Source organism: Podarcis pityusensis (genome assembly GCF_964106645.2).
Source record: "Podarcis pityusensis genome assembly, chromosome: 3".
NCBI classification, from domain to species: domain Eukaryota; kingdom Metazoa; phylum Chordata; class Lepidosauria; order Squamata; family Lacertidae; genus Podarcis; species Podarcis pityusensis.
In genome coordinates, this window is record NC_138026.1 from 101,678,900 (window position 1) to 101,703,629 (window position 24,730).

Consider the following 24,730-nt stretch of genomic DNA (forward strand, 5'->3'; position numbering starts at 1 on the left):
AATCAGCTGATCTGAGAGGACACGTTCATCACAGTCTAATCTTGCACCACCAGAACTACTATATTTTAATTAATACATTTGTGAGCATTTTAAACTTCTTAATATGACAAAATCTCTATCAGTTAACAGACAAAAGTTCTTCATCAGTTCACATCTTTTATTTGCTTAAAATAGCTGTTCGTGACAGAACGTGGCAGTCTTTGGTCCAGTAAGTATAAAATAAAAGTGTCTAAACCTTATGCTCTCTTTCAGTCTGAGGCCCCACCCTCCAGTCGGGGCTGAGTATGATTTCTTTCTTTCTTTCTTTCTTTCTTTCTTTCTTTCTTTCTTTCTTTCTTCTCTCTCTCTCACACACACACACTCACTCACACACACACCATATCCATACATTCAACACATCCAGAACACAGTGGATTTATAATACTGATACGAAGTTCAGTTCTGACCATAAAGTAATTTTAGACGCCCGCTCCCCTCATTAACAAAATGCGGTGTCTCTCCTCCCCAGAAAAACACTGTCTTAAGTGTAAGGCAGTGTCCCTAGTCTCAAAAAAGAAAAGAAAAAGTCTATTTGCAAAGTTTATCATATTGAAAAGCCCTATTTTCCTTTCCACTCCAGATCAGCTTTTCAACAACTGTAGGTTTCGCTTCTGAGACTGATAGGAATTTGGCTGTTATTTGAAGTGGTCATTTAACAAGCGAGCTGAAACGGAGCCACTCCTAAGCCCACTTGTGTATAACATTTCTAAGAAAAGTTATCTCAGCGAGATGAAAAGCTGCACTCCCCACCCCCCTCGCATGTGTGTGTATATAGATTTTTACACCCTAGAGAAATATTTTCCCATCATATTTCAGAGCCATCATCAAGCCTGCTGGGATTTTCTATTTCAACTAGATGTTTATTGTATTTTACAGATGCAGTTTTTCCAACCCACAATGACTTCAGCTAGCTTTGCGTAGCAATTTGTTGAAGCCACATGGGGTTCATTACAAATTCTTCTTTTCTAACCATTTAGCAAATATTCCTCCAAACAGAGAATGATTCTGCCAACTTGAAGCCATTTAGAAAATAACACGAAACCAGAAAGACTGCTTGCTAGTCATAGCAATATTTTATCTTGGTGTCACCAAATGGAGATGGGTGAGAAACAGCGTGAGAAACTGATTAACTGGTTAAAAAACAATGGTTACAGAGAAAACACTTTTTCTTCCAGAGATCCCTTGCCTATTTCTGACTTCGGTTGCAATCATGCACCACACTTACCAATGCCTAACTCCATAGACACCGGGGAATTGGGCAAAACAGGGGGAAGGCGCTGAAAATGCCACCCCCAACCCCCGCTTGAACAGGGTGGTCCAATGTCCAGTTGAGTCCAGACCCAATTGTTGGTGGCTTTTCTAAACACATTCCTTTCCCTTCATTTCCATTTATGCATCTTCCTTTACTAGTTTGAAGACCTAATGGCTTGGTTTGCATGTTGCACTATCAATCAATCAATTTATTTATTGTGTATAGCCACACTTAGTATGGCTATACACAATAAAAACTATGGCTTAGCATACGTGCAAGCGTGTGAGCTCTCAAAAAGAGGTTGTAGGGGCTTTGCTCCTCTATGGTTGTTCTATTGCTGTGCTGAGCTAAACCATAGTTTGGCTTGTAGTTTGGCTCCCCCCAGACAAACCACAAGCTTTAAACTATAGTATTAAATGATAAAACAAACTGAAAGATGTGAAGCTTAAGGCGACGCTTCCTCCCTCGGTGCCATCGACCCTAAATCATACCTCATACCTTAGGAATTTGTCTGTACCTACCTATCGGCGTTTATTTACCAAAGCCAGACTAAATGCATTTCCCTAGGAGTTCTAAATGGCAGACTGAGAGGCATCAATAGGCTTTGTTTATGTTCCCAGGACATCAATTGTATGAAGCATATCCTACTGCATTGTGGGCAATATGAGCAAGCAAGGGATCAACTATTCAAACCCTTACTGGCAAATTTGCCGGGAAATTGTTTTGTGGGTCTTTGGACCGCAATAAAGTTTTGATTTGATAAACTATAGGACAAATGTTGGTTAAAGCTTGTGTTTTGCCTAGAGCAGCCTTTCTCAACCTGTGGGTCCCCAGATGTTGTTGAACTACAACTCCCATCCCCCCTAGCTAGCAAGGCCAGAGCTCAGGAATGGTGGGAGTTGTAGTCCAACAACATCTGGGGACCCACAGGTTGAGAACCGCTGAGAGAGAGAGCTAAACCACAAGCCCAGGTTGGGATGATGCAACATCCCATGAGAAGGAGCAAAGAAGCAACAATTTTTCCTGGAGCGCACATAGTCATGAAAGACATGGTTTAGCTTAGCATGATGTAATACCCGGAACAAAGTTGAATAGCTCAGTTCTCCAGCACACATTAAAAGTACACCATAAACCTTTTAACTCTATACAGAGGCAGTAATCTGTAACCTCTATTATTTATTTTTATTTTATTTATTTAGATTAAATTTGTATACTGCCCTTGATCCACAGATCTCAGGGCAGTTCATAACATAAATATACAATATATAAAACAAACCTAGCATTATTACCTCTCAGGGACAGGAAATGGACTTTCTTTCTCTTCCCACCCACTGTTCCAGAAAGATTGCTTTGAAATTCACCCAGATTTGAAAAACAGCTTGCCATCTAGCACATGTCACGATGCCCAAGGTTAAAGTTAAAACGCTAGGATTAACTCAGAACTCATTAAAAGTGCATTCTTCATTAATAGAGTGTTGCAAGTTCATAGCCTTGAATTTATGTACTCATCGTTGCAAAAACAACAAAGTGGGGATAACTGTGGGTGAATAATTAAGATTTTTTAAAAATAAGTATGCAGCATCGTAATAAATCTAGCATTTAGGAGGGAAAGCACAATTATAAAATTAACCATTCTAAAGCATTTCAGAGCTGCAATCCTGTACCCACTTCTTGGGGAATAAGCCCCGTTAAACTTGCTTCTGAATAAGAACATACAGGATCTGCCTGCATATCATTAGTACTGTGGTCTCACTATTCTGGAATATTAGCTTCCATAATCCAATATCAGGGAAGAGAGATACCGCTGAAATTTGTCCCTTAAAAAAAAAAAGTGCCAATACTTCCTTTATTGTCCTTTCCAACACAGACTATCTCCTTAGACTAGAAGTTGCATGGAGCCTTTCCCAGAAGTCAGACCCTCTTACAGTTACATAGGCGAGAACACCTGCAAGAGCAGTTCCACAGAATGAAATGAACCCACCTCCATCTCTAAGTACCGCAGGTGCAACTGGTAATGCAAAACCAGTAACTGATTTTGTAACTATAATACGCTTAGCTGGTGCTGCGATTCCATTTTTCCATAAGCACTACAGATGAAAGCAGAGAGGAGGAAGTGCACAGAAAGGGCATCACAGAGCGAAATCAATTAGCTAGTTTTTTAGCTGAAGCAAATCAAAAGAGCTGGGGGGGGGGATCAGTTAATGACAAGGAGGCACATTAAATACAGGCATGCGTAATATCTTTACACGAACAACCATCGGAAACAACTCTTCTGTATACATAATACCAAGCACATTAGAAATGCATTGTGTCTTCTACCTATCAAAAACAAACATTTAAAAGGTGATTCTATTTTTAGGCAGCTCAAGGGCAATGCTGTTTGAACATCTCTCAAGGTAAGATATGGCTTGCTTTAGCGAGCAAATAAGCAGGTGACTTGCAACGCCCAAACCCACAGACATTACTATTCGTATTTGTATTTCCACCAATATTGACAAGAGTTATTAATTTCAAGATTAAAAAAAATGTTTCAGGCATAACGTCATGTTATTTAAAACTGTTCATTAAATATTGGTCCAGTCACACCTCAAAGTCTATTTTGATATGAGACTCTCAACACTCTTAACAGCTATAGCTTTTTAAAGAAGGAAGGAAGGAATTCCTTCTAATTTACTAAGCTACAAAATATTTATAGAAATCATTCCGTTGTCTTTCTTATGTCTTTTACAGCCTCAAAAGCCTGAAAATAATTAGCAGGGTTCTGGTTTTTACAATTTTATCTTTATATTGTACTTAATAAAAAGTGGCATATTTGACTTCAAACCCAAAACTGCACATGCTAAATTTGGCCCAGTAAAAAGGGGTGGTGTTGGGGGTGGGACAATGAACATCATAAATATTTACAATCTATTGCTACAGAGGCAACACTTGGGCATTGCATTCACTGCTTACAGAATCACAGAATTGTAGAGTTGGAAGGAACCCAAAGGATCATCTAAGTCAAACACTTTGCAGTGCAGGAATCACAGTTAAATGATCCCTGCCTTGTTAGAATGTCCTGCCCAGTAAGTAGCCGCAAAAATATTAGGCCTTGTCCACCACAGAGTAGAATTCTCTCAGCTTTGCTTGAAAAGTTTTGGCAAAAATCTTAGTGCTTCCTACTAATCTGCCAAGTTTCCCAATTAAACACAGAGAGAATGATTACGGTGCAGTCTTATCAATGCCTTTTTCAATCAAAAGTTATTTATGTTCTGAACTCGAATTCCTACTGACATCTGAAAGAAGGAAAAACCCTACTTAAGAGGTATGTGCTGTGTTTCGGTTCCATTGCATCCAAATCCTACTCATTCCAGTATTCATTCTGTAATTGTGCCACATTTTAAATCAGTTCACTTGTATGAACTATTATCAAGTACTCTGCATGTTCCTGGTATTTTCTCTAGGGTTGAGTAGCAGGAAAACAACGATCAGAAACTGGTTTTACTGTGTTATATCCAGAGAATCCCTTTCAAAAATGGATGAGCTCCATCCTTTTGCAATCTTGATTTATATGTATGTAATGTATTTTTAATTTTTAATGTATTTTTAATCTTTTGTTGGAAGCTGTCCAGAGTGGCTGGGGAAACCCAGCCAGATGGGTGGGGTAGAACTAATAAATTATTATTATTGGCATTCCCACCCTCTTTTCCTTTCTTGATTTACATTCCAAGATTCACTCCCTTCCGGCACCAGAGGCTGAGATTTTTGGAAAAACAACAACAACACCCAAACTATAGTATACTCTATTCATGAAAACTGTTGTTTACTCTGAGGCCCAGTTTGGACAGAACATTAAACCATGATTTAGCCTTAGAGAAACAGATCCTATTTGAGTGCTTCCTATCTTTTCTCCTCCGGCACGGCCATGAGAAGATTGGAATCACCCCCACCTCCCTTCCTAGTTTAAGTTAGTTTGTAACAATGTCCAAACTGGGAAATGCCATTTGTTTTAAACTATAGTTTATAGAAACAAGCCAAGGACAAGATCAGAGACCGCAATTCAACCTTGGCCTGTTTCAGTAAACCACAGCTTAAACCAACCACAGTTTTGTCCTGTTGTGCATAATCACAAACTGTGGTTCATCAAAGCGGGGAAGCAGATCGTTTCAATCTCCTCCTTGCGGCTTCACTGGAGGAGAGAGGAGGGGAGAGTACTTAAACAGCTTGTTCCTATCACTAAACTATGGCTTGAATTAACTGTGGTTTATTCAAACGAAACAGGATCTAAAGCCATGGTGGAAGGTGGCAGGCTCCTCTCAATGCACACAGAAGATGAGGAAAGGGGAGTACATGCCCTTAAACCAAAGCCTCCATAGATAATATGTTTTTCAGAATAATGCTTTTTTGAGATAACAAAGGCTATCCTCAATATTTTCTATTTCATTCCCCATTACAGTAATTACAAGGGAACAAAAACAGACTAAAAAATATAGCGAGTGGATCCTGAGCTCTCAGTTCCACTGATTAATCAGTTGGGTCCCATTTTAATCAGCCGCAACTTTTGTTTATTTTAAAAACTACTGATTAAAGCTGGCAGCCCTAAGTAAAGCTGAGTCCCATCATCTACCCTGTGACCGAGATGGAAATATCTTTTCATGATGTGAGAATATCCTACGGCTTTGCTTAAAGCAAAGAACAGATTACTCTGTATGAATTCACAATCAATCAGAACTTGCCAAAATTGGCAGGCAGAATTTCCACAGAAAGCCATTTCTGATGATCAGGAAACAGCAACAAAATGGAATCCCTCCAATGGATTGCTCATATTCTTACTTTCACAGTTAATATATTTCTCTCAGTTACTTCTTTTAATCAAAAACATGCCTATTTCGCTAAAAATTACTAGCAAAGGACACCCTAACCCTCCATTCAAAGATTTTTAAAGGTTATAAGGAGTAATCTACAATGTAATTTACAATTAAACTACCAGGATAAAATGTGCTTTTAATAACACAGTGAATGACTGATAAAAAGTCTTCTAATTTAACTTTGGAGTATTCTGACCGCACAGAAGATCGAGATTTGTTCTTGTAAACGTTTAATCTGACTCACGTTGTGTAAATTACTTCAACACAGCCAAGCCAAGTGTAACTCAACTCCCACTAAATGGAAAATTCCACTTAGGCTTTGAATACTTTCAATTCAGCTTAATTAGACTTTTTTACAAGCCAATGCTGTATTGTTTGAGGTGCAAGGCTGAACATATTCTCAGTGCTTGAATATATATATATATATATATATATATATATATATATATATATATCTCAGTCTCAACACCCATGGATCAATAAATACTTGGTTCTGTTTGTACAGGTCTACCATAGCTTTACAATTTAACTATAACCAGAAGCAAGTAATTGCTGGCCAGCATACAAGGGAAGGGCTCCCTTGCCTTTGCACGTGATCAAGAAGCTTGTACAGAATCCACACAACAGAACATAATTGTTTTAATTTTGTTTTTAAGGCAATTAAACCAAACGTTTTGGTTCAATGCAGAAATACACAGCTTTCACCAGATGTAAATGGGCCACAGGTGTATTTGCTATTGTGCACACCAAACCATTCTCTCTTTCTCTCTCTTAAAAAAAATATTACATTTATGTTCTGCTCATACATATGAGTGGCAGCAGACTTACATCCACAAGATCCATTGGGTTCACACCTGCTTTTCTTTAGCAGTGCTGCAGCTTCAGGTGTTCCCAGACTGGACCCCAACCACTTCCCTTTCCACACAAGAAAATGGCTGCAGCCTCAGAAAGACACAGGGAAAAAGGAAAATCCACATATCTCCTTCCTCCAATATTTAATATGTAAGGTGTTCTACACAAGTTATCTCTACTTTTCTCATACAAATACAACACTATGTACTAGATCACGTAAAAATGTGAAGACACTAGCGGGATTGAAATAAAAACTGCAACGAAATTTAAGACATTTTATAACTTTCTAGACCAAAGAGACAGAGTTGACTATAAGGACATAAATGTCAGAAGTGGAGGTTTTAAAGTGCGATATAAAGACTTGAAAACAAAAACCAGTTGAAGGGATGGAGGCACAGCAAAGAGTATTTTTATTGCTATTGTAATGTTGAAAATATTGTGTTAAAAATTTAATTAATAAAAATTATATGTTAAAAAAAGCACTGTACTAAATTACATATGGAATAACAAATGTGGGAGGTGAACTAAGGAAGACACTTTTTTGAATTAACAATATCTCTACAACTAAAGCAACCAGGTACCTTGAAGTTATTTGTGAAGTGAAATGTACAACTTACCTCAAAATAAACGGAGCGAAGGGTGCCATATTAAGGGCAGAATATGTGCCATCCATCGGTGATGGATACAGCTTCCCCAAAATCAAAAGCAAAAGGAATAAGCTCGGGTGCAGCTTAAACTCACCCGTCCCACTACATTAAAAAAAATAAATGTTAAGATCATTAAACACATCCATGAAAATATTTGCCTAAGTCTACAACTATTTGACAATATGAAGAAGAGTTTGGATTTGATATCCCGCCTTTCACTCCCCTTCAGGAGTCTCAAAGCGGCTCACATTCTCCTTTCCCTTCCTCCCCCACAACAAACACTCTGTGAGGTGAGTGGGGCTGAGAGACTTCAAGGAAGTGTGACTGGCCCAAGGTCACCCAGCAGCTGCATGTGGAGGAGCGGAGATGCGAACCCGGTACCCCAGATTACGAGACTACCCCTCTTAACCACTACACCACACTGGCTCTCACTAGCATACTCTATATGCTAGACGTTGCTATAGATTAGGGGTTTTTGTGGCTTGGGCCGGTTCACGGTCCGACAGACGCCACAGTGGGCCGGAGTGCAAGAGCTTCCTGTAGCCAATGGGAAGCTGGCCAGCGTTGCAGAAGGCGAGCCCCGCTCTGCTCCGCACCGGTTTAGCGCAGCGCACTGGAGCCAACCGAGCGGGTGGTGGGGGTCCCCAAGTGGGCAGCGGGGGTCCATGGGCCGGTTAAACGACCCCCATGGGCCTTAGGTTGCTGACCCCTGCTATAGGATGTTGAAGCACTCTGGGTTATAGCCAGCTAAGTCATCTTCCAAACAGAAACACTTGAGACTAACAAGCATAAGTTAGTAATGCCCATTGATTTTAATGGGTCTAACTGGGAGTATGACTTAGGAGCCAGTTTCAAATCATAGCAGACAATGGCAGAGCTTAATGAAATGGCAGAGCTACTGCCACATCCACAGGCCTGCTACTTGAGCCAGCCAGGAGATATGGTAGGGGCTGGTCCAGACCCAGTGCCGGATTTACGTATAAGCTGAACAAGCTATAGCTTAGGGCCCCAATCTCTTGGGGCCCCCAAATAAATTTAAAGGGAGGAAAACCACTGAGTGTACATTTCCAAAATATAAGATTAAAAACAAATAAAATAAAACCTACATACAGCAGCGTTTTGCGTCGTATATTACCATATAGCACATGGGTAGGCAAACTAAGGCCCGGGGGCCGGATCCGGCCCAGTTGCCTTCTAAATCCAGCCAGTGGACAGTCCTGGAATCAGCGGTTCAGGAATCAGCATGTTTTTACATGAGCAGAATGTGTCCTTCTATTTAAAATGCATCTCTGGGTTATTTGTGGGGCCTGCCTGGTGTTTATACATGAGTAGAATGTGTGCTTTTATTTAAAATGCATCTCTGGGTTATTTGTGGGGCACAGAAATTCGTTCATTCCCCCCCCCCCCAATATAGTCTGCCCCCCCACAAGGTCTGAGGGACAGTGGACCGGCCCCCTGCTGAAAAAGTTTGCTGACCCCTGATATAGCATATATTCAACACCCCCCAAAAAATTATGATTTGTTGTTAACAAAGGACAGCTGGGCATATAAAGGGCCCCATTACCTTCAGTAGCTGAGGGCCTCATCAAACCTAAATCCAGCCCTGTCCAGACCCATCCCTTAAACACCGCAGCGGTATCAACTGCAGTAACTTCCACCTGCCTGCCATTTGGACGGGCATATTGGGCCATTCCTGACTGGCATGTCCTCCCTGTTGTCAGTGGAGATCCCCTGATGGCAGAGGCCAATGGATCTTGGAAGGGCTTGGGGAAGTGGCCTTTCCACATCACCCAAACTCCCTTCAGCATGGCTGATGGGTGGTTTCAGTTGCTCCACTAGGTAGAGGCAACTCTTTTAAATGATTAAAAACATTGCAGACATTTCTCTTTCATGCAAGTGTTATTAGTTCACTACAACTCTTTAACCATTTAATTTTGTTCACTTAAGTTATCAGAAACAGCTAATGCTTAATGCTCCATTTTTTTTTAGCCAACCAATGCAGACCATAATGCTTTACTTTCCCCACAACACACCTTTTCCTTTTTTGCTGCGTATAAACCCAAACCATAAGCATAAAAAATTATTTCTCAAATTACCTGGAGAAGAAATTAATGAATACAAAGCTGGACTGCAAAATAATTTGTATGAAATGGAGTGGCTTGTATGTACATAAATATCACTCAGATTAATGTGTAACCAGTTTGGTTTTGGCTGCAGTAAAACAAAAACAAAAACTGCAAAAAAAAATATTTTTAAATGCTGATGGGTAATTCCGAAGAGACTTTGAATTGAGAGTGCAATTTTTATTATTATTTTCCAGCAGTATATGGACAGCTAGAACAGAATGTTTTTAACTTTGACTATTTCAGCTGTGTATTGTATTAATTATGATGTTGTGACCTGCCCTGGGGTCCCTGATGAAGGCTGAGCTATAAATAAACTAATAGCAACAACAGCCTACTTCAAAACACATAGACAGCACTTCTCCAAATCTGTTTTCTGCTCCAACACTGACATTTGACAATGGATTCAATGGACAATTGACAATGATAACAATGGATTCTTCTTACCTGTCCACTGTGCTAGCTACAGCTTCCAACTGGCTGAGCATGAACGGATAAAGGTTTGGAAACCGAGTGAAGAACTCCCTCCCTGTCATTCTGTAGAAGAAGAAAAGATTTTCCAACACACAGTTGCATGGAAGTTTCAAAACTATTTACACAAGACTTATGTGTAATTATGTACAACCAAAATAATTTCATTTTCTGTGCCATTTATGTACCATAAGATGGGCAAGCATCTTTTTTTTTTAATCAGCCAATGCAAAATAGGTAGGTCACAAAACCAGACTTCCTAAAAGCAGCTTTTAAACAACATGTTATACTTAAAACTTCACAAGCATGTCCTTTCTTCAAAAATACAAACAGATCTCATATCCCACTGATTTATTTATTTCTAATGTCATAGTAGCCATTATTTTGATAAGGTAAATCCAAGAGTTAAGGAGGGAAATGCGATAGCAAAACCATCAGAAAAAAACACGTTTTCCATTTAAAATGGTTTTTCAAATAAACACTGAATGCCTATCCTAAGCACATTGATGTTTTTATTGTATGACACCTTATTATATTTTATATGAGTGTGCTGTTTATAAATATTTAAATAAAATAAATAATAAAAAAGCTTCCATATTTCAGGTCAAGGAACTAATCTAAAAACAGTCTTATACCTACAGTTCCTTTAATATTTATTAATGAAAATAAGTAAGGTTTTAACGTATGAGTAAATCACCACATGGCAAATACCAGCCAAGATTCTTCCAGTGCTCAGCTAAGACAACATGCCTTAACCACAAAGCACTGGCCAAATATTGCAAAACGGATCAAAACAAATATTTATTAATGAAGCAAGCACAGAAAGCTTCCACAAGGGCACAAAAAGGTAGGAACCTTAACCTGTTCAATACTACAAGCATACTGGCAGGGGCCTAGCTCAGAGTTCCGTTTACTATATTTTTCACCTATTTTAATGTCCGAGGAGAACTGGTTAAAGCCAATTTTGTTATTCATAACTGAAGATCTCCACGATATAACATTTAAGAAAACCAAAGCCCTACATTACAGACTCCCATGAGAGGTGGTAGACCCTCCTTCCTTGGAGGTTTTTAAGCAGAGGTTGGATGGCCATCTGTCATGGATGCTTTAGCTGAAATTCCTCCATTGCAGGGGGTTGGACTAGATCAGGGGTCAGCAAACTTTTTCATCAGAGGGCCAGTCCACTGTCCCTCAGGCCTTGTGGGGGGCTGGACTATATGGGGGGGGGGGAATTAATGAATTCCTATGCCCCACAAATAACACAGAGATGCATTTTAAATAAAAGGACACATTCTACTCATGTAAAAACATGCTGATTCCTGGACTGTCCTGATTCCGTGGGCTGGATTTAGAAGGCAATTGGGCCAGATCTGGCGCCCGGGCCTTAGTTTGCCTACCCATAGACTAGATGACTCTTGGGTCCCTTCCAACTCTATGATTCTATAAAACAGATCAAATGCAGACTGTTCTAGAAGTAGAAAATGGAAGCAGCGGACAGTATCTACTAGCAAACAAAAATTGCAGGAAATCTCGTCTGATTATTCCCACATATAAGGAGGACAGTAAAATCGACCCAAGGAATGACAAGGCCAGAACCAAGAAGTTATGGTTCTCTTTAAAGCAGCCCTTGATGGCACACCACCAAAATGACAGATTGGAACATCTTCCTGGGGTAGTGAAGGCCCTGAACTGACCTTGCCCATAGTTTGCCTACCCATGAATAACAGGCTCTTCCAGGGACTAGGAAGCGCTTTGCTTGGGCTGAGGCTTTGCCTGAGCAACAGTTGTCTTCCTAGCTCTTTGTCTTGGCAAAAATGGTCTTTGTAGTGTTTTACAGTGAATGTTGGTTGCAACTCCCTGACACCCTTCCTACGGCTGCCTTTGATATTTGAGATATTATAATGTAAAGTGATGAATACTAAATTGCACGGAACAGTACTTGGAAGAGTTAATCATTGTAGGAGAGACCATCGGTCTTACAGAAGGAGCATGTGAAGAAGAACCCCTTGTTGCAAGCTTGTGTTATTAACAAGATGGCCGACTGCTTTCGGCCTAAATTGTGTTTCTAACTGGAAACCTGAGGGCGTGTCTGAATTTCCAGCAAAGCCTTTTCCAACCTAGTGCACTCCTCATGTTTTGGACCACAACTCCCATCAGCCAACACATGGCAAAGGCTGCTCTAGCGCAAGGGAACTATTATTAAAGATCAAGGCTTCAAACCTGCAGCATTTGAGCAAGAAAGGGCAAACACTGACTCGACAGTGTTGCACAATCCCAGCCTCACACCTGTGACAAACATGGCAGGTTAGGTCATGCCGACCTCTGACAAACATGCCAAGTTTGATCATGTCTTCAATAAGTTGCTGAGTATTTTAAATTGGATATTGCACACAGCACTCTCAACTTCTGCCTGCAAAGTACAAGATGATCGGAGATAAAATATTAATCTTAAATATAGTGCATTTCAAACATTCTTCTAATCAAGTCCTCATCTTTCAGATATATGATAGCCATGGAAGTTTTGGTTAAGGCAGGTGTGCAAAATATTATAAATTTATATAGTGCTGTATTGTGTTTTTAATATTCTGTTGGGAGCCGCCCAGAGTGGCTGGGGAAACCCAGCCAAATGGGCGGCGTATAAATAAATAAATTATTATTATTATTATTATCCGAATTATTATTTCACATCCCATAATTTCATGGCTGATTTTAAACAGGGGTTGGTTCCATAAGTCATTTTCTATAGTGCTATAGTAACAAGAGGTGGTTTAAATTCAGAGAGGCCTCCAGGTTTCAGGCACTGAATAACATTTCTCTGGGAGAACAACAGAATAATGCTTTTGAACTGGTACCTGTCACTGAAAGAGGAGTTTTTCTGTTAGCGTAATTTCCTAATCTAATTAGGAAATTATTCTGGGAGGTAACTGAAGGACCACCAACTCCAATTTACCAATCTTACAACTTGGCAGCGCCCACCAATAAGGGACATAACATTCTCCAGCTAGGCCGATCAAGTTTACAACTAGGATCAAGAATAGGCTTGAAGTTTAGTCATAATGACATTGGGATTTGTAATTTGGTATCCTGTATCAGCCATGACTGTTTTCCTCTATGCTTGCAGACTGACTGGAGAAGGCATGTCCCAGCAAAATGCACAATTCTTTCAACCTCACTACTAAGTGACCGCAGCCAGTTGCCAAGCATTCAAGATTAGACAGGAGGGCTTCTGACTAACAGGTGGCTACTTCTAGTACTAGACAGATGTTCACCCAATAAGTAAAAAGAACTGAAAGAGAAATGTGACTATACTATTACTGGTACTGCTCCCCTAAAAATCTAAAGCAATACTCTGTGTGAAAAGATACATTAATTCTGCGGTAATTGCACACCACTTAGAAAGAGATCTACTCTACCACACTTAAAATGAACATAGAATCTCTATGCATACAAATGAAGTTGTGACAAACACAACAGTCTTCAGCACTGTATATCTTTCGCACTCCCAGTGCAAGCACAAATCTGTTGTTTTATATGCAATACACTCTGGATACGTAACTTTCAGGTTGCAAACGCGGCAAACCCGGAAGTGTATACTTCCAGGTTTTGCCACACGCGCATGCTCAGAAACGCCATGTGCGCCACACGCCATATCTGTCAACTTTCAGATTTGAAAATAAGGGATCAGCAGCCTCACCTGTCCCGGGGACAGTCTACGGGCTATCTAACAATCCGGGATAGCAGCGGGAAGCAACGGGAAATGGCGCTGGAATAAGGAAATTTCCCGCAAAAAAAGGAAAGGTTGACAGCTATGCCACACGCATGCGCAGAAGTGCTCTATTGCGCCGTGCGTGTGCACAGGAGCGGCACCTCCAGTTATGGACTTTTCAGGTTAAGTATGGACCCCCAGAACAAATTTAATACGTATCCGGAGGGTCCACTGTATTTATATCCTAGACTTCCCCCCCCCAAAAAAAAATTCAAGATGGCAGACGAGGGGTTATTTCATTCTACGCTCACAACAACCTTGCAAGAGGCAGAGTGACTCTCCCAAGGCTAGTTATGAGCTTCAAAGCGAAGCAAATGTGAAGCCAGGGCTCCCCAGTCTAACACTCTATCCCCTAGGGCAGTTAGCCAGCAGGGTGCCCTCCCAATGTTTTGAACTAAAGCTTCCGTCTTATCCCTGACCATTGGCCATGCTGGTGGGGCTGAAGACAGCTATAGTTCAAAACATCTGGGCAGCACCAGGTTGGCTAATCCTGCTCTACAGTATCCACCGATTTCCAGTCCTCTGAACGCTTAGCTTTTCAAACAGGAAACAGGAAAATATACTGCTACTTAAAGAATACTTTCCACGTACTAAACAAGCAATCTGGACTGAAACAATCCAGAATGTTTGCAAATAACTCATTTAATTTTCATATACCGAGATTGTCAGATAGAGAGACTACATGAAGATGACAAATTGATGGAACAAACAGTTACTGATAATATTCAGATGCGGATTTTGGCACGAGAACTACATTGAATTAAAGCCTAGAAAACCTTTAATGTTAACTGACTTTGATAGGTCACAAGATAAACATCACTCCAAAACTTGTTTACAAGAAGTGCCTAAAGATTACTTTTAACATTTCCATCTCAAGTTTTGTTAGTTCTCCTTCATATTTTCCTTTCTTGTACAACTATTCTTTTCAAAAAAAATTCCTGCACAGGCATGATGCCAGTTAAAGTTGAACAGTTTAATACTTCAGAACTTAGCATTAGCAAAATCACCCACACTGGACACCTCAGTTACTAAGATTTTAATTTGGCAAAGACAAGAAAATGCATAGAAGTAATACACAGTTCCCATCCAAATATGCCACATTTATATTATATTCCCCCCCCCCAAAAAAAATTAAACAGGCAGAAAATGCATCAAATGGGCTAAGGGTGTCAATATCCATTTTGACAGGAGAAAGTCACTGTTATCAAGCTTTCAAAAGGTTTCTGGCAATGTTCCCCACTGAAGCCTCCTAAGGAAATTCAGCAGTCATGAAATAAGAGAAAATTTTAAGTGACTGGTAAACAGTGGAAAACTGAATGAAGTCGTTTTCCTAGTGGGAAGAAGAAAACAGTAAACCCCATACCATAACCAATGCTTTTAACCAATATGTTGCTCTGAGAAAACTCCCCTCAGGAGGAAATTTTCAAGAACAAATTATGTTTATGAACATGCGCTGAACCACTAGCAGCTAGGAATGTACCATATTTTTTGCTCTATAAGACGCACCAGACCATAAGACGCACCTAGTTTTTGGAGGAGGAAAACAAGAAAAAAAATATTCTGAATCTCAGAAGCCAGAACAACAAGAGGGATCACTGCACAGCGAAAGCAGCGATCCCTCTTGCTGTTCTAGCTTCTGGGATAGCTGCGCAGCCTGCATTCACTCCATAAGACGCACACACATTTCCCCTTACTTTTTAGGATGGAAAAAGTGAGTCTTATAGAGCAAAAAATACGGTATATACGCATGCAGAATCATTTCACTTTGGCCACCCCTGAGTGTGACAAAGTAAAGAAGAGGCTGGGGAGAGGGTTCAGAAGAAGAGGGAAGCGCCATGTTATGCTCTTCCTGTCCTCAACTCACTTTCCTCAGAGAAGGAGCACCTAGACTAACCAGGACTCTCTGGGTGCAGCTCAAGACTTTTTAGACTCGGGTGTGGGAGAGGGTGCAACAGTTCCTTGCACCAACAAGCCTAACAAGAAGATCACAGCCTGTGACAGAAATGTAAAGAGTGGAGCGAGACCAGGGCCAGATTTAGGTTTGATGAGGCCCTCAGCTACTGAAGGTAATGGGGCCCTTTATAGGTCCAGCTGTCCTTTGTCAACAACAAATTTTTGCTGTTTTTTGTGTTGAATATATGCTATATGGTAATTTATGGACCTAATAGGTGTCTAAAGCCATTTGCACATAACAAAATATGTATTTTATCAAAGTAATTGTTGAACTGAAATACAGTTAAGAGGGCTAAACGCACCTCTAGCTGTCTTTGCTAAATTGTTCTCTGTTACATGACCATAGCTTCCCATAAGAAATCATCAATTGTCACGCTGTTTTGTATGCACATATCAGTTCACCAAGGCCATGCATCACAGGTCATCCGATTAAGCTGTTTATCGTATTTTATATTTTTCAGAAGAAAGGATACTTTCATGACCTTGATCCCTGGGGCATATTAGGTGTAACGCTGTATGCATAATTCGTGAATCAGCTGTTCCATTTCTCAGTGACAAAAGCCTTAGTCGGGAAAAAAGGGCAGCCAATTTGAAAGGGGCGGGTTGTTGTTGTCTTTTAAGAGGCGGCTGTCCTTGCAGAACCCTAAAGGTGCATTTTCCTGCCAAATATCCACAGAGATGCCAAATGGCAATCTCACAGAGACATAAATTAGCTAATAAAATAATAGGATACAATACTAATCCAATACCAGGACTGAATTAAAGATGTCCACAACCACTTTGTCTTTTTGCCTGCCCACAACTGTCAGCTTAGATCATACAGCTCTTTTTAAAAAATATACAGTGGTACCTTGGTTCTCAAACTTCATCCGTTCCAGAAGTCCGTTCCAAAACCAAGGTGCGCTTTCCCAGAGAAAGTAATGCAAAATGGACTAATCCGTTCCAGACTTTTAAAAACAACCCCTAAAACAGCGAATTTAACATGTATTTTACTATCTAACGAGACCATTGATCCATAAAATGAAAGCAATAAACAATGTACTGCAGTCACACAATCAATCAGTAGCTGAACTGGTTTCCACACAGTCACAAAAACAAAACGAAAAGAGCCACAAAAACAAAAACGCAAAATAAATAGCGAAAACAGACAGACCTCAGTGTAACACTCAAGACAGAAGTGAGGCACTCAAAACGGAAATGTAACATTCAAAACGGAAGCGTGGCACTCAAAATGGTGCATGTTCGGCTTCCGAAAAACGTTTGCAAACCGGAACACTTACTTCCAGGTTTGCAGTGTTTGGGTTCCAAGTTGTTTGAGTACCAAGGCATTTGAGAACCAAGGTACCACTCTGTGTGTGTGTGTGTGTGTGTGTGTGTGTGTGTGTACTTTATCAACGCATTCTGTGTTACAGTCATACATAGGATAATAAGAAAGAAAGGCATACAGCTCATTCAATTCATCTTCCGAAGGCCTGCAATGACAAGGAAAACGCAATCTGATCTAAGGGTAGAAGTCTCGTACTACCCACCATAGGCAGAATATAATATCAGCCTACAAACCATTTACTCCAGGAGGCAAGGTTGATGGCCCTTAGCAACAGGTGAGGAGGAGTTGTTGTTTATGAGTATCTTGAACAAAAAAGTAAAGGAAACTACATTGACTCAAAAGAAAACCCAAAACCTAGCCAGGCAATATCTTTATTAGATCTCTTTATGAAACCAGATGTTAAACAAAACAGAGGAGAGGGGAAGCTGGCTTGACGCTGAATCTACGGAGTCTGCATTTAGTCACAGTCTTAAAATGGAGTGTAGGGGGAGCCAGCAGGATTAATTTGAATTGCCTCCAGTCTACTAGGTGCTATACCATGAAGGGGAAGATGAGGGAGGCTAACTGTGTTAAATAATACTCATCAGGTCAGTTTGATAATGGGTTGGAACTAACCAGTATGAAAGAGATGAAGTTAGGAAAGATCGGTAAAGCTGTGAGTTTCACATAAACCGGCAATTTATTGTTTAATCAGTTCCCGGTTATCTGAAAAGTACAGTAAGCCTGCAACCTATGCATATTTAATTGTGTGCACTCAGCTTTAAATGCATGGCAAAAAAATTAATATAAAGGGGGTGCAAAGAGGGCAGGGCTCTGGGAAAAATGACTTTGGCAATCCCACCCGCAATTCAACCCCAATGGATTTGGAAGACATGTGATTTTGGCTTAAGGCGCAACCCCCTACATAAATTGTGGGTTTACTGTACCTTAAAGCTACATAGTATCTCAGTATTTCGATTAGGCCACAGCTAATCCTTACCTGGAGCAAAAAGAGCTTTTAAACTCTCAGCCTTGCTTCTCAATAGGGATGTTCTCGTGGGAGAATCTGACTTCTCACAAGAGCATCCCCACCTTAACTGTGTATAGTTGGAATTTCAGAAGTTAAGTGCACAGAAAATGTGGATGTACTGTGATATTATTAATTAGATTTATATACAGTGGAACCTCGGTTTTCGAACGTAATCTGTTCTGGAAGTCCATTCAACTTCTGAAACATTCGAAAACCGAGGATCAAAGGGCTGTCAACAAATTCGATGGGGAAAATTGAGAAACATTCAAAAACCGTTCAAAAACCGAAGCATTCACTTGGGGGTTTTTGGCGTTTGGCTTCCGAAACGTTCAGTAGCCGAAATGTTCGAAAGCCGAGGTTTGACTGTATTGCCCTTCGTCACAACATAAAACACAAATGACAACCCATAACATGTAGTTTAACGATCAAACGAGTCATATGGATACTGTAATAAATAATCTATAATAAAATGCAACAACAACAGCATAAAACAGTCCATAATTACAGAACCTTGACTCTATCTAAAAGTATTTTTTAATCCTATCTCCCATGGAAAATCACAGACCCTTCCAGCTCTCACTTATAAATTTTCTCTTCATCTTATCCGTCCCTCACCCTGCTTGTGGTGGGAGGAATCTTCAGTTTTTAAATTCATCAGCAAGCTGTTTGCCTGTCCTTTATTTTGCTCACCTTTCTTCCCTATAATGGATGTGAACATACTCAATCAACTTTGATGGGTTGTTTAATTTTAAGCAGAACTCTGAAGATTTTTTTTAAAGTATAGTCTACTCCTCTGACCATTATCTTGTGCCAGCACTAACAAGGTTGATACTGCTTTCATCTTTTTTCAGACAGAGTTGGATTTTCCTGGCAAAACCTTCATTACCTGTTAAGGATGCACCAACACCAGGAGTTAAGAAAGCAGAGTTCTGTCGAAACAAATATTCCAGCTTGAAATCAGAGTGCTAAAGAGACATGTTTGAAAAAGGAACCAGGGAGTGTTTGTTGCAAAGAGTGCTCTCTGCTTTCTTAAAGGAGAATTCATTATTCCTTACAGCATCTGCAGGCCATTAGCCACTGATGTTTCTGTAAAAGAATACCCTCCACTAAAGAGAATGAACTTCTTGGGGCTTTTAATACACAGCTGAAATATGTTTTTAATCCAAAAATGGAGGGAGGGGAGGAGGTGACCCCATGTCAATAATTTAATGGCAAAACATTTGGGGGGAGGAAGGGGGTCAATGCCACTTAGATGCATGGGTCACTAAATATGAGACTCCACGCTGTTTCATCACATACATTACTTGATTAAGATGACTTTCAAGCAAAGTATACACTGCCTTCACTGAAAAACAGTGTGTCTGAGTTGACTAGAAGTGACCACAAAATTCTGTATTTACTAATCCGTGAGGAGTTCATTAATACCTTTGAGTAATTACTTGATACTGCAGTTAACAAGTGATGAAAAATATGTTTGAACTTGCCCTCAAAGTGAATAATATTCTCATAAATCATATGAAAGGCCAAAACAAAGTAATCAGAATACTACGTTATTCACATGAGCCAATTCACAGGATTCTCAAGTTCAATAGGTTTTACCCTTCTTTTAAAATAAGATTTACCAGGGTGGTTTACATACAATAAAATATAGTTGAAAGGGCATAACAAATGTACAGGAAGATTTGCTAAAGAGCAATAAGTGACAAACTGAACTGAAATACAAGAGAGTTGTGACAAACCAACAGATTTCCTCAATTAGATATTGTGAAACATTTCAAAGGCCCCGAAGGAGCGCTTCGTTAGTTTAGGACTGTGCTGAGAGATTCTAGTCCTCATTAATCAGGAATAAAAGATAACAAAGACAACCACTTCCAAGTTTCCTGGGATGGGGATTCACAGCAATTTCATACCCACCAACATCTAAATCAGGACGTTCATTTTTTGCTCAGCCGCTGTGGTGTGAGTCAGCTGACTCCCACCAGAGCAACCAATCAAAAGGTGAGACATTCCAGGAGCCAATCAGAAGCTGGAATGCCCTCTGTAATTCCAGGATATCCTGCTTAAATTGGGGCGGTTAACTAGTATGCAATTTTAAATCCAATGATACTTACACTGATAAAATCCAGTTAGGATTCCACTGAACATAACTGTGAAATATATCTTCATTTCAGGAGTTAATACCTCTATTTTCTCTTTTTATGCAAGTTCACAAGAGCAATTTAATATTTTTTATTTATTTTTTAAAGGCAAGGCAATGAGAGAAAGGGAGCTAAAAGGCTAATTAAGAATTTACTGAATGCAAAAAGACTGATAAATGTACCATTTGTTTTGCAAGGAACAACATACTTAAATATCAGAAAGCAAGCAACATTGCTTAAGTTCACCGACTTGGGAAAACATTCTTTTATGCTGCATAGTTCTAAAATAAATACTTTAGGGAAACAGAGAGCAAGCCATTATACCTTGGTTTTCATTTTCTTTCAGATAGAAACTGCTAGAGCAAACATTCCTACTAGTTTACGTTGCCTGTGTTTTTACGAAGTTAATAACCGAACTGTCAGTCAAGGCCTATATAAATACAGTAGTTGAATGCTTTCTGCTTTAGAAGCACTCTTATTTACAAGAGCAGCCAGCCAAGATTTTGAAATGACTGCATGGTCTGTTTGCTTTGATCTCTTTTATGCCTCAGTCTCTCAGTACCTGTTAGTTTGCTATTTATGATACCTTTGTGTATTTAGGCATCAGAAGAGCAACTGTGGGAAGCCAGCACTTCTTAAGAAATCAGTGATGTGGGGGGGTTCATCAGATGATAAGCAGGAATTTTATTTTACTTTTTTTGAAAAAACAAAAAACCTCAAGGTAGTCATTTGTGAATGCAAAGAGACTGACAGGTGTTACGTTACCGGGGGGGGGGGGGGAGGAGCACAAAGGTGTTATTTAAGCATACATCAGCTTTGTGACTGCACACTCACACTGTATTTACCTATTGTTCAAGAAGTTTTCAGGATATCCCAAACTAATCTCAGCTCATTTACTGCCTTTGATTACTGCCTTGGAGGATTACCAGAGCCCTACCACAAAATGATTCACTTGTTAGCCTTTTGAAAGAACCTTCTCCCACGACTGATGGAGGAATGAAGACTCCTAGAACAATTGCAGCATGCCTGCTTTGTGTACGTAATGCCTACCTTGCATTCCTCTCCCAAGCAGATCAAACAGCAGTCATGCCCAGACCTAGGAAGCTTCCCCCTGCACAAACAGGAGACCTGAGGTGCCACTGACATGTGGGCAGCAAAGAAGGAAAAATGTAACTGGAAAACACAGTGAGGAGCAATGTGGTGGTGGTGGGGAGAGAGATGGAGGTTTTTTTCCTGCTGAACAGCTGACAGAAGATGAGTGAAAACTATATACAGTGGTACCTCAGGTTAAGTACTTAATTTGTTCCGGAGGTCCGTCCTTAACCTGAAACTGTTCTTGACCTGAAGCAAAACTTTACCTAATGGGGCCTCCTGCTGCCGCCGTGCCATTGGAGCATTTCTGTTCTCATCCTGAAGCAAAGTTCTTAACCTGAAGCACTATTTCTGGGTTAGAGGAGTCTGTAACCTGAAGCGTATATAACCTGAAGCGTATGTAACCCGAGGTACCACTGTAATGTCCCTCTATTGCTGCTAATAGGGCAGCTGGAAGAGAGCACAGGAGACATACCTGAAGGAGCGTCTCTACTCCCATTGTCCAGCCCGAACACTGAGGTCCAGCTCTGAGGGCCTTCTGGCGGTTCCCTCCCTGCAAGAAGTGAGGTTACAGGGAACCAGAAAGAGAGCCTTCTTGGTAGTGGCGCCCACCCTGTGGAACGCCCTCCCATCAACTTTTAGAAGACATCTGAAGGCAACCCTGTTTAGGGAAGCATTTAATGCCTGATGTTTTATCGTGTTTTTAATATTCTGTTGGGAGCCGCCCAGAGTGGCTGGGGAAACCCAGCCAGATGGGCAGGGTATAAGTAACACCCATCATCCTTGACCACTGGCCACGCTAGCTAGGAAAGATGGGAACTGTAGTCCAACAACACCTGGGAACCCAAGGTGGAGAAAGTCTGTTCTTGAGGAACAAGTTCTGTGTGTCACAGGTGCATTTAGCTCACTGGTACAGCACATGGTTTCATAAGCAAAAAGTTCTCAGGTTCAATTCCAGAATAGGATGGGAAAGACAGAACCACAGCTACAGTCAGTGCAAATAATTCTGAGCTAGATAGACCAATCATCTGACTCCTTGCAAGGCATTTCCCTGTTGTTTGTTGTTGTTTAGTCGTTTAGTCGTGTCCGACTCTTCGTGACCCCATGGACCAGAGCACGCCAGGCACTCCTGTCTTCCACTGCCTCCCACAGTTTGGTCAGACTCATGCTGGTAGCTTCGAGAACACTGTCCAACCATCTCGTCCTCTGACGTCCCCTTCTCCTTGTGCCCTCAATCTTTCCCAGCATCAGGGTCTTTTCCAGGGAGTCTTCTCTTCTCATGAGGTGGCCAAAGTATTGGAGCCTCAGCTTCAGGATCTGTCCTTCCAGTGAGCACTCAGGGCTGATTTCCTTCAGAATGGAGAGGTTTGATCTTCTTGCAGTCCATGGGACTCTCAAGAGTCTCCTCCAACACCATAATTCACTGCCTTGCCGTGGCGAAGGGGCTTGAATAACTCAGAGAAGCTATAAGCTATGCCGTGCAGGGCCACCCAAGATGGACAGGTCATAGTGGAGAGTTTTGACCAAACGTGATGCACCTGGAGCAGGAACCGGCAAGCCACTCCAGTATCCCTGCCAAGAAAACTCCATGGTCAAAGACAACTGGCATTTCCCTACGTTTCCACATTTCTTGCGAAGAGGGCAGAGAACCATACTGAATAAAGTGTGTTACGCTACTGAACCATTACCGTCCCTTTGGTAAATTAGGTGTCTAACAGTCACCATAAAAAGCTCTACCTCTTAAAGTAGTCCCCGAGAATGTGCTGTCTCCAACATGCATCAAAATTGGTGCTTGAACTTGAACTTCCTTGGCTGTACTGCCTGCTATTCAGAATTTTTATCTGATCCCTGTGGTAGCACCTAACATTATGAGAACTTGAAAGCTTTCATTTGTTAATATTTTGCATCTCATCTACAAATCTACTGCCTTTTCCAGTAAACTATTTTTAAAAGTGAGAAATCCACCACTCATTTGAAGTTCTTGTTCAGCACTACAGTGGTACCTTGGGATGTGAACGGAATCTGTTCTGGAGCCCCATTCACATCCTGAAGCGAACGTAAGATGCGACTGTGCATCTGTGGGCCGCGCTTCGCCGCTTCCGCACATGACGTCATTTTGAGTGTCTGCTCATGCGCTAGCGGCAAAACCCGGAAGTAACGCGCTCCGTTACTTCCGGGTCGCCACGGAGCACAACCCAAAAATATTTAAGCTGAAGCGTATTCATCCCGAGGTATGACTGTACTCAGACTATGATGCAGAAGAAGGTTAGCACTCAGGGGCAATTTTAGCATGATCTTAGGCAAGCAAGAAGAATTTACCTGTGCAATGTTGTATGCATCTCTTTCTTTAAACCCTGGTTGGTTCACCAGGGATGGAGGTTGCACTGGTGTGCTAACACGATATGCACAACATGCTACATAGAATTGCAGATTTGGAATGGTCACAAGAGTCATCTAGCCCTATCCCATGCAATGCAGGAATCTTTTTGCTCAATGTTGGGCTTGAACCCATGACCCTGAGACATTACACAAGAATGAACCACTGTGAGCCTTGGACCTGTGTGCTCTCCCCTTTTTGCTTCTGCTTTGATTAAACACAGCTTTATATGTAATTTGAACTGAAAACCATGATTAATGCCAACTAGCTATTGCTTGGAACAAACCGGTTTTAAACAGAGAAGCAAAAATGGAAGCTTAAGAACCCAAGGCTCAACGTGGCTTGTTCTCATCACACTAAAACAGGGGAGGAAATGGAGGCAGTGAGAGATTTTACTTTCTTGGGCTCCATGATCACTGCAGATGGCGACAGCAGTCACGAAATTAAAAGATGCCTGCTCCTTGGAAGAAAAGCGATGACAAACCTTGACAGCATCTTAAAAAACAGAGACATCACCTTGCTGACAAAGGTCCGTATAGTTAAAGCTATGGTTTCCCCAGTAGTGATGTATGGAAATGAGAGCTGGACCATAAAGAAGGCTGATCGCCGAAGAATTGATGCTTTTGAATTATGGTGCTGGAGGAGACTCTTGAGTGTCCCATGGACTGCAAGAAGATCAAACCTATCCATTCTGAAGGAAATCAGCCCTGAGTGCTCACTGGAAGGACAGATCCTGAAACTGAGGCTCCAATACTTTGGCCACCTCATGAGAAGAGAAGACTCCCTGGAAAAGACCCTGATGCTGGGAAAGATGGAGGGCACAAGGAGAAGGGGACG

General features: G+C 40.9%; 1 protein-coding gene across 3 annotated transcripts in view; it reads right to left on the reverse strand.

The window, feature by feature from the left end:
• The window catches only part of THADA (THADA armadillo repeat containing), a 144,218-nt gene that overhangs the window by 68,818 nt on the left and 50,670 nt on the right, over window positions 1-24,730 (reverse strand). For all 3 annotated transcript variants that reach the window (XM_080998114.1, XM_080998113.1, XM_080998115.1), the window contains exons 27-28: window positions 10,208-10,297; window positions 7,608-7,739 (exon numbers count right to left, since the gene is read on the reverse strand). In XM_080998114.1, the coding sequence (XP_080854240.1) occupies window positions 7,608-7,739; window positions 10,208-10,297 (222 nt within the window). The remainder of the gene's footprint in view (window positions 1-7,607; window positions 7,740-10,207; window positions 10,298-24,730) is intronic.